General features: G+C 37.3%; 1 protein-coding gene and 1 long non-coding RNA gene across 8 annotated transcripts in view; one reads left to right on the top strand and one right to left on the bottom strand.

Annotated features, from left to right (window-relative positions):
- Positions 1-849: 849 nt before the first annotated feature.
- Positions 850-7,897, bottom strand: LOC116267716 (uncharacterized). 5 transcript variants are annotated; one of them, XR_004175655.2, is made up of 5 exons: positions 7,395-7,897; positions 6,553-6,597; positions 6,207-6,339; positions 3,352-3,490; positions 850-1,288 (listed from the first exon to the last, which is right to left on the bottom strand). It is a non-coding gene; the product is annotated as an uncharacterized LOC116267716 (long non-coding RNA). The 5 variants fall into 5 exon arrangements; XR_007572099.1 differs by having other exon boundaries at positions 7,433-7,897; XR_004175654.2 differs by having other exon boundaries at positions 7,482-7,897.
- A 709-nt stretch (positions 7,898-8,606) lies between these two features.
- Positions 8,607-11,349, top strand: part of LOC116267539 (KH domain-containing protein At4g18375) — a 36,420-nt gene continuing 33,677 nt past the window's right edge. For all 3 annotated transcript variants that reach the window (XM_031649316.2, XM_050075217.1, XM_050075218.1), the window contains exons 1-2: positions 8,607-8,765; positions 10,575-11,157. In XM_031649316.2, the coding sequence (XP_031505176.1) occupies positions 10,576-11,157 (582 nt within the window). In that variant the 5' untranslated portion in view covers positions 8,607-8,765; position 10,575. The remainder of the gene's footprint in view (positions 8,766-10,574; positions 11,158-11,349) is intronic.

Here is an 11,349-nt window from a genome sequence, read left to right as displayed (position 1 = left end):
ATGAGGACCTCAAAAGGCTTCCCAAAAAAATGAGCAAGTTTAGGGTAATAGAAAAACTTATATACTCATTTATTAACCTTCTTTGTTGAATGCAAAAAATTCAACAACAATAACAAAGGCATTATTCATCTGCGAAACTTGGAGGGTGAGGCTGCTCAGTGGTACTTAGGAACCATCGACTCAACTCAGATGCCAGATTTTGATGAGGTGGTCAACACCATCATCATAAACAATGAGCCTAACCTCTCTGTGGTGCCGATCATCAACATCCTCATTAATCTCTGCTAAGAATAAGAAGAGACAGCCAGAGAGTACATCCAGAGGTGGTGAATGCCGAGTCTAAAACTTCACACCCAAGAAAGGTGGATATCCAAAGAATCAACCAGAAGAGAAGGTAGACATTATGAGCAACTCTAGTTTGGCGAGTATTGTACCACTACTTGCAGTTTAAGCACTTATGCGACACAAACTGAAAATTAAGTAGGAAGGTTGCTCAACAACTGTTGCATGGAACCCATACCTGCAAATATACACACACATTCAATGGCTAACTAGAGCTTCTTCTGCATAGCTCCAAGAATTCATAACCAACACAAACAATGAACAGCATGGCTCCTTCAATTTTTGGTACCAAATGTTTCCCGACTGATGAAACCAGAGACCATGTACATATAAATCATAATGCTAATAATCAAGAATTTGGCATCTTTTAGTCCTCTCTCTCTCTATATATATGTGTGTGTGTGTGTGTGTGTGTGTGTGTGTGGAAAAATGATCATATGTTGGTAATGTAACACAGCCATGCTTAAGTTTTAATTTGTTTCATGTAAAGTAAGTACATGAAAGAAATAAAACTTAAGCACGTTTATATTATTTCATAAAAATTACAACATGATTTGTTACATTTTCAATAGGAATTGGAATTTTGCCACAATTACCGGATGCCAAAATGTGTGGTCTCATGCTTCATGAATGCAAATAACAAATATTTGTACTACTTTCATATGCTACATAACCCATTGACCTGCCACATGACATGTTCTAGATGAAAGAAAAATAAATAATAAAATTCCCCCAGAATTAGATAAGAAAAACAATGGACTGAGCCTCATATAAACTTCAAAGTTCTTAAATTGATTCACCAATAACTTCTCGTTATTCAATTCCTTTTTTTTTTCCTAGTATCTTTTGCTTTTCTGCCTTTTCCCCTTCCAATCTGTCCAAATGTACTTTCTGCAGAAACAACCTGTGATAGCTTGTTCCTCGTCATTTCTCCATCACCCATGATCTGTAAGATGAGAACAACCTCTAAAGAGAAGAAGGAATCTCTGCAAAGCATAATTGTAATAAAACATACCCAAGAATTTGAGAGCGTCTAAATAAAATTTCAAAGTAAAGACCCAACCCTGTGATAGTAAATCTGACATATTGTGGGCATTATTTCAACACATCAAACCCACAAAAATGCACACAAACACATGTATATATGCAGTCCAAAATCACAGATAGCATTGACGACCTTCTCTCAAGGTTCCAAACCCTCAATAACCTACTTCATAACCATCAATTTTGAGCTATCTCCTGCAGGATGATTTGCTATAAACATTACTGTCATAAAACCTTTTTGTAGATTGAAGTTTAAAAGCTAATCTCAGCATGAAATTAAAGCAGAGGAAAAGTGAAGGTTGTTTTCACATGCATGCGTGTGCCTATAAGTATTTTACCATAAACCAGATGCCAAATGCCAAAAGATGTATAAATGTATGAAGCATCTCCTTGCTGCCTTCAATAAAGGATGCAATAGGTTGAACATGGAGTCTAAAGTCATGGTAAACACGTGGATCAAATATTTCTATGTTGTAGAGATTGTAAATTAGTTGTTTTGAACAAAGAAAGAAATGCTGCAGCCCATGCAGGTGGCGTAGATATGACATTAACAACATTTAACTCAAGCAAAAAATAGAAAAACAGCCACTCAATACATGTGAAACAATGAAAATAATGGCATGCACCAACTGTAGACAAAAATTGATCCACAAGACATTCTCTAATGTGTATCAGTGACCAACTATGAAGGCAAATAGAGACATTTCAACTAAAGTTCATATTTGTAAGATTCCGAAAACGAAGGTGAAAATGACTTACTTTAATAAGTAAAATGTGCATTTGAATGTGATTTTTTATTACTAAGTCACACATAGACATTTTGTCAAACATCTTGAAGGCTAGTCACATTCCGTACCTGAATGCTAGCCAAGTATCCATAGATGCACATTTCCAGCATAGACAAGAGGGAGATACTAACATGTTAGGAGGGAGAAAAGAGAGCATTGCTAAAAAAGGTGAAGGTATTTGACCAAGGCATCAGTTAGATGTATGGGACCGTAGGTTCAGGTTGTAGATAAGAGAGAGAGAGAAAGAAAGAGAAAGTAAAGAGGGCAAGAGCTGTGTTGGCCATGGCCGATGCCAAACTGTTGTTGCTCAAAATGAGAGAAAGAGAGAGAGAGAGAGAGAGAGAGAGAGAGATTTGGCATACTAGAAAATGGGCGTCTTTGAAACAACCATGAGATGGAGCATGTCACTGGAGAGGACCAACACCTGGGAGCTGCAGGAGAAGGAGGAAAAGCTGGGGGAAAGAGGGGGAGAGAGATGGACTGTAAGTCAGCCTGGGCAATGGGCCGGGCTGGCCCGCTACCTGGCCCGACTACTAATGGGTTGGGTAGGGCCAGGCCGGGTACCGGGCCTAGTCAACCACGTCTGAGGCCCAGCCCAACCGGTTTTTAACTGCTAAAGGGCCAGGCTAGGCCGGGTCTGGTCGGGATTGGCCCCTCGTCCCTTGGCCTGGTTTTCCAGCAGCATTTCGTGGTTTCTTAATTCCAACTATTTCACATTAAGCAGTTAATTATGAGTTATGCTAACTCACCACAAGGTGTGGTCCACATCATAACAGTTCAATGACAAACAAAGAACAAATATAGAAGATGACCAATTCAAGTTTTGTAATTATCCAAATGTCAAATTTGAACATCACAATCACAAGCCCACAACATTTTTCTCTACATAGGAAGATTTAGAACTAGTATTTGTAATCATCACATTGTTATAACCAATACTCTTAAACATGATCACACACTCTAAACATCTTTCACTTGATTACAAACAATAGCGTAAACAAGGCCATAAAGAAGAACAAAGTCAAATACTGCCACTAATAGAAGAAATGACTTTTAATTCAGTCTTTCTTTGTCATTGAGGCATAAGGAAGGAGTGCACAGAAGAGCTGAAGCAAAAGAAAATAGTGCAACAATATGAAACTCAAAAGCAAAAGAGAAGAAAGTTAGGTATAATTACCACTGGATGTACAAACCAAATCCTTTCTTTGATTTAGAACCACAAGTTTAATATTCAAAATTTACACTCCAAGTCTTTTACATCAACATTCCATGCTATCACAAGTTAATCTGTGACTCCACATCACGAAAGATGTTACCTACAAAAGATTTACAATAGTTAGTTCACAAATTATATAAATATAATACTAAATACTACAAATTAAAAAAAATTATCATGATAGTCATGCATTGGATTAATATTCCTCGTACTGTAACACATTAATTTAAGCACATTACTGTGTCAATATATAAAATAAATTAGATTGAACTATGAACATCTTGCATTTTACATAAGTTGTGTTCATCACAAATCCAACTCTGTGTGCATATTAATGATCCAACATTTTCAGGAATGATTGAGCATCGATAATCGTTAAAAATTTTTTTGATATACTAAATGTAAATTTTGAAGCAACTGTAGATACAAAAATTGCTAATACATCTCAAGCCATGTTTGTTACAATTTTATATTTGTTCATTTGTCTTCCACTAAGATAATATGTTGAAGTCTGCAATAGGTACAATTTCTTCCATTGGATCAATTAAATACTTGTCTAGGAGATACAGAGCTGAAGTATGCTTTGAAGTTTGAACTCATATCTAGCCAGACTTTTATACTCTTCTGTTGCAATCATACTAGTAAATGCATTGTCTCTTTGCATATTACTGGTGTCACTATCATCATATATGTTTTTGTACTCATCATACAATTCATGAAAGATACTCTCTATAACTTCATATTTTACCGTTGCATCAGGTTTATCCAAATAGTCAAGCAAATATTGCAAGTATGATAATTTGAACCAATGATCCAAAACAATTGTAATTGCAAAGAGAATACTGTATCTCTTGAAGTATTTGTCAAATTTTTCTTGCATTTTGTACGTAAATGCCCTTATATGTTTATTTGTTGTTCCACGATATCTACGCAAATAATGGTAAATTAATAAAATTCTTCAAAAATAAGATTAGATGTTAGCTGTTTAATGATAGAGAATAGATTAGTTGCATTGTAGAATATCATCAAGAACTGACATAAATCAAATGAATGAGACCATTCATCCTCATAAGGCAAACATGCATAATTAGGATCACACGATGCCAAATATTGAAAGACATCTTTGAATAACAATGCATCTTTCAACATTATAAATGTAGAGTTCCATCCAATAGAAATATCATAGTTCAAACATTTTTTCTCATCCAAACTCATTATCTTTATACATTGCTTGAAAGCATGTAGTCGTTTTGGTGATCCCCTTACATGACATTGTGACAAATTTTTGAAATTGTATCATTCACATCATCCATACCATACCATCTATGACCATGAGATTTATAATATGTGCACCACAATGAATATGAAAGTATTCCCCTCTTAATGGAAATGAAATATTTTTTTTTTCTATTGTTCTTCTCAGTAAACTTATTCCACTATCATTTGATGAACTGTTATCAGCAGTAACATAAAACAATTTCAATTGAATTTCCCACTCAGTAGTAATGAACTCTGATAAAATGTCACATATACAACTTGCATTACGTGGTGGAAGCACATGTATAAAATTATGTATATGAGAGTGCGATTGCCAATATGTATCAATATATTGCGGTATCAAATATAAGTATCCTAACGTTTGTCTTGAGGACCATATATCAAATGTCAATGAAACCCGTTGCACGTGGTTATTTATAACTCCTTGAGATCTCATTTTTTTCAGTCTTGAACATTGACCGAACCTCCTTTGTAAGTGTTTTTCCAGAAAATGGAACAAGCCTTGAATTGCAAGCCTTTGGAAGATCGTTATGATATTCATATTCTGCAAAACTGAAAGCAAGTGGATGCATTATTGTACACTTACCCATACATTTTTTTATAGCCTTTACATCAAATTTATGTAGGCATGAATAAAATTTATGTAGGCATGAATAAATGGCACCAGATTCACTAACTCCAAATGACAAAGTTTGTTGTTTTCCATCAGTAACTTGTTTTTTGGCATATGTATCTCTGTGTCACTTTAAGTGACTAGTATCATTAGAACTATGTCCACCCAATCGTTCACTACAATGGTTGAATTTTGCATACTCTTTTTCTTTAAATAGTACCAATGTGAAGTCATTCCATACTATTGAAGTTCTTTTCCTCTTGGATTCAACTTCCTTTTCAGTAGATGAAAAAGATTGATTTTCCTTCATATCTATCATTAGACGATATTCTTCATTCCTGATACTAAAAGATAAAATTTGCTATTTGAATGGAATCCAAACAACATAAACACATGAAATGATTCAACTCTTGAGCTGAAGAAAATGTTAACAAGATTCATATGACATCATGTATATGAAATCATTTAGTAACTAAAAGCTAAACAAATTTAGTAACTAAAAAGCTAACCATTGCAGGTCTCGATATACTACTAGCGTAAATATTTTCTAATGATATATAATAATATAAGAAACAACAAATAATGATCAACCAAATTTTGCCAATGACACTTTAGGGTATATTTGAATCATAAGATGTACAAAATGTGTTTTATTTTGTACAAGTTGATGCCTACTCGTAAATTGAAAATTTGAAGTGCCAATACAAGATACCACTATAGGAGCTTGTTGAAAATCCCATGTAACAAAGACAGAGGAGAGGAAGGATGCTCTTCTTGGTCTTCAACAAATTCTAGTTTTGCACAATTAACTTTTCTCTTCATGTAACAAAGACATATGGTAAGAAAAACAGGGATTTGTGTAGTGTGTTAAAAAAAAACCTATTAAACAAAACAAATGACAACCAAAATAATGTTTACAGCTTACGCAGCATGTATTCATTCGAGCTTAATAAATGCTTGTCAAATATGGGTGCTCAGAGAGGCTCTTTTGAGGTATCTTGAGGAGGTGAAATCTTTTTCACATTAGCATTAACAACATTTGCTATTCCCACTCCTACCTGCACCAAAAAACAAAGAAAAAGAACATCAGGTCTTTCTATATAGATACTATAAAAGCAGAATCTGGTAGAAATATTTTAAAAGATTTACTTCGCCTGCCGCTGTTTCATTTAGAGAAACAAACTGATAGAACACTTTCAACAGGCACCAAAACAAACTAATAGAATACTTTCAAATGACACTGAAGTTGGATAGGAACAACTCAGAATTACCTTAGCTGAAAATAGAATGGCATCACCGGACTCCAAACCAATGACCTACAAATCAAACAAGAATTATCTTAGAACATTTCTCTCTAACATTACAAATCTAATCTCACACTTAAACTTTGCAGTTTTTTCACTTCTTTTACTATTTCTTGCATGTAGATGAAATTACAAATAACTAGTGAAAAGGTCCTAAAAAAGGCTTAGGCATAACCCTTGCCAATACTTTGCACATAGTTGAAAATAGAAAGGCTTTAGAAGACCTCCATTGACAGTACTGCACATCAAACCTAACAACAACATTCATAGGAACACCAATCCAACTCCAATGAACTAAGGTTTTACATTCATTATTCTATCCACCAAAAGGGAAAATCAAATTGCATACACTATCATATAAGATTCAATCACAGTAGAGGCAGAGTGCCAGAACTAAGTGCAAAACAGAGTTACTTTAGCATAAAAAATGGTCAAACTACAAGAAGTTGGCAAAATTCAGACGAACAAGAATATATATGGGAGGACATGATTCTGAGAGCTGCAAGAAAAATGATCTAGCATCATCTCAGAGCACTTTTGTTACTGTACGCATAAACACTTCGATGAATCTAGCATGTATTATGATGCAATATAAAATTGAAGGGCGTTCTCTCTAATATGAAACAAAACTTAAAAATCCTACATGCTGTAATCTCAATAGCAGAACACAAGGTATCAAAAGAAAAGAAACACACAAAACCATACGCTGCTACGCAGGCGGGAAAGAAGGAGAGGGACATATATATATATATATATATATATATATATATATATATATATATAGAGAGAGAGAGAGAGAGAGATCAAACGTAGATATGCAAAGCGCAGGCACGGCCGTGTGGCGGACCATTCAGTGGCGGTGGCGAACGACTCAGAAGTGGCGGACGATGGCGTACCGTGGTGGCTTGCAGCTGCATAGCATGCGGCATTTTGCGCAATGGTGGCGGTCGCAGACCGGCGGTGCGGCGACAGTGGATGCCGAACAACAAACGGTGAGTCGGCGATGTCCGCAGTGGTTGTGGCAGTGGCGGTCCGGTGGACTCTCAAGTCCAAACTTGCACAACTCTCTTTCTCTTTCCAGTGAAAAAGAAAAACCCTAACCCCCGTCGCAGGCTTACAGGCCCCCAACGGGCTTGGTCGTTTGCCCGGTACCTGACTTCAATGGGCACCAGGCCGGGCCGGGTCTGTTCATGCAGGCCCCATCTCGACACTACAGTATCCAGGCTCGGGTCAGGCTTCGGGTACTCGGTGGCGGCCCGGCCTGGTGCACAGCCTAGTTGCACAGGGGCAAGCCCGATGATTGTTTTGTGCTTTGTTGTTTCGTGGTAAACCACAGAACAGTGCGAATGGTTTGGGGTTTTGTACCCTCTGTTCCTTGTCCAGCTAGTTCCACATGTACCATGCTCGACGTTTGTGTCGGTTTATTGAACGTGGAACATGTCCAGAGTTTATGGGCAATCAAGCGACCTCTAAGCTTCGCCAAAATGTCATAATATTGTATTGTTGAAACATGGATGAGAAGCATGGAGCATCTTTACCTACCACCACAAACGACCAAGATAGAACTAGATTTTTCTCCTCCTCATGGAGGCTTCAAAAACAGGTTTCAACCATTCTCTTTTTCGTGAAGATTTCCAAAGAAGTTAAACCGAAGAGAGAATTACACGTCTTGGTCAAGGAGAGATGAGCACGTTTAACACAAGAGAGACCATTTTTTAATTGCTTAAAGTCCTTCTTAAAATGATTAGAGCATATATGGAAATTGGCAAATGACTATAGCCCGAGGGGTGAAGGCATTTAAAACTATAGTTGGCAAAGTGGCGGAGTCAACTCGGGAATCGCCGAGTTGGCTCGGATTGTCTTTAAGCTGGGCCACGATCTTAACCCACATAAGACAGATCTTCAAAAAAAAGTTGTACTTGGATCGGTCAACTCGGTGGATAGCGGGATCGGGCTGGGATCGCTCGAGTTAGGCTATTTCGAGAGTTTTTTTTTTTTTTTTGTTTGAGAAAGAAATAGGTTCCCTAACCATAAAAATCTTCAGCGTCGGGCGGGCTTTCGTTTTCTTAGCCCTCTCCTTCGTCTTCCAGTTGAGAGACCGAGGGTTTCGTAGGAAGTGGACAGCTGTTGTCCTCCGGCACCGGACGTCTACCGGCAAATCTCGTCCGGCGAGTCCTCAGGTACCTCTCTCCCTCTCTGCCTCATTTTGTCAATCATTCTCTCTTTCTCTCTCTCTCTCTCTCGCGTCCCCGAAGTTGCTGCTGGAGGCCAGGGTCCTTTGTCCCGAAAGGTTTAAATGTTTTAGTATTGTTCTTGTTTTTTTATTCAGTTTTGATTTGACTGTATGTTTATCATTGGTATGTTGTTCCTCCTCGTATTTTTTGTTATTTTTGTCGGTTTTCTTTGGATTTTAGCAGGGAATTGAGTTCTGGCCTCTCTCGCTTAATGATGAACGATAAATTGTTCTTTTTCTTTGAATTTTTGTTTGCGTTCTGCAATTTGTGATTAGCTTGTTGTGAAATTGAATGTGGAAAAACAACTTATTGAGTTACTTATGCCCTTATATATTGAAATTTCTTACTTATAGAAGGGTTCGATGCACACAATTATCTATAAATGCGTATTTATGGGTTCAAAAGCTGTGCGTATGAACTGTCCTGTTTTTTTTCGTAGTTATATAACTGTAATTTGTGATAGTTCTCATAAATTATGATTATTTGATCGTATGCAGATGATACTTGTTATTTTATGATACAACCAATTTTCTCATCAGTCTATAGTAAAAAGAATACTGTAAAGGTTTGTGCCTTGACTCGGTCTAGTGAGTCAACTCACTGGCTCGACGACCAGGTCGCCTATCGATTCGAGTCCGATTCACAGCTTTGCCCATTATTTTTAAAAAGTTGATCAAAATATTATAAAATGAAAAAGGGCGTTTGAAGAAGTTTAAAAATATGCGTCCATGAACACCCAAATCGTTGACAATACTCACCTGCTTATTTGCTGGATTACTGCTTTTGGATGCAATTCAGGATTGACTGTGCAACTGTTTCGCACTGTTGTGCACCATTCCCTATTGGTTTTCCTATTTTCCCGCCATCCACCGCATCTCTCCCTCCCCCTCCCTCCTCTCTCTCTACCGAGGTACAAGGTCTCTTCTCTTCCACTTCTTGCAGTTCGGCATTGGACAATTCCTTTCTGTTGATTTCATTTGTTTTTCCTTTGAAGTTTCTTCCTTCTTTTTCCTTTTAAGTTTTGACCTATTTCTTAGAACTCCTCAATTTGTAGGGTTTCACTTTTCTTTGTTATTTCTTTTTTTTTTTAGGGTTTTTGGTTTTCCAATTGGGCTTTAGTCACTACCCTTTCTTGTTGGGCCCATTTTCCATCATATCTCTTTCCTTATTCTCCTTTTTCAACGTAATTGCTAGTGATGGTTGCCATATAGATAAGGGATTTCACCGATTTATTTCATGGTCTCTACAACTCTGCCTGTTTCTTCATTGTGCTTTCTATGTTTTCTTGTCCCACTAGAAATGGACCATGTATTTTCTAAACTTATTATTGATTTGACATTCGCCTTCTTGTCAGTACCTATGCTCGTTCTGGAGCTATGTGATTTTTCTTTCTCTCTGTTAAATATTTAGTTGTAATACCCTGCGTTTTCCTAGGTTTTTAGACGTTCCTCTTTCCTAGAAAAGATGGATCCCCAACTTTTTTTGTTTCCGTGTATTTATTTTGTGTTCTCTTGATGGTTTTATCTTGATTTCGTTTTCATTGCATGAAATCGGGTTAGCTTACATCCTATTGTTCTTCTGTATTCATTGCCTTCTACTCCTAACCACAGTAGATATGGTACCTCTTGTATTCATGTAATTACATACTTGTGGTAATTTCTTTAAAAATCTATGTGCAGTTTATATCAGTTTTCTTCCTAACTGATGCATTACATGCCTACTTTTGCTGTGTTTGCTTGGCGATTTATGTTGCAGAATGGGTGAGACAGGAAAGCGCACAAACCTACAAAGAGATGGCGGGTCAGACAGTGACGTTAAGAATCAGAAACGAAGATCTGGAAGCAGAGAAACATTAGCTGATGGGGAGTTGGTCGTGTATAGGATCTTATGCCCTGACAGTGTCATTGGAAGTGTAATTGGTAAGAGTGGTAAAGTTATAAACTCAATAAGGCAGGAGAGTAGGGCGAAAATCAAGGTAGTCGACCCCTTTCCAGGGGCAAACGAGAGGGTTATTACTATTTATTGCTATGTCAAGGAGAAAAAGGAGAAGCACATTGATGATGATGATATGGAGATCCTTTGCCACGCTCAAGATGGTGTTATGAGGGTGCATGCTGCGATAGTTAGTGCATTGGAAGCGGCTGGGGATTCTGATAAGAAGCAGAAAGTAACTGCACAGTTGCTTGTGCCGACCAGCCAAGCTGCAAATGTGATCGGCAAGAGTGGGGCCACTATAAAGAAGCTAAGGAGCAAATCTGGTGCCAATATTAAAATTACTGCTAAGGATGTAAACGACATGACACATTCTTGTGCAATGAGTTACGATAACTTTGTTCAGGTTGGTGGGATCGCATTTGTCTCATAGAATATGTCATGCTTTTTCCTTCTTTTGAGAGGTGGTGTTTATCAGATGTAAGTTTCTTAGCTTCTTTTTATTGCAATAAGATTTAGTCTATTTTATTGCTTGTCCTAAAGGACTAAATGGGACTACTTGTGTGACAATATTGTTATTAAACATATGGGATGGGCC

Source organism: Nymphaea colorata, chromosome 14, assembly GCF_008831285.2.
Source record: "Nymphaea colorata isolate Beijing-Zhang1983 chromosome 14, ASM883128v2, whole genome shotgun sequence".
Lineage (NCBI taxonomy): Eukaryota > Viridiplantae > Streptophyta > Magnoliopsida > Nymphaeales > Nymphaeaceae > Nymphaea > Nymphaea colorata.
The sequence above is the reverse complement of the archived record's forward strand: the minus strand, read 5'-3'. Positions and strand labels throughout refer to the sequence as shown.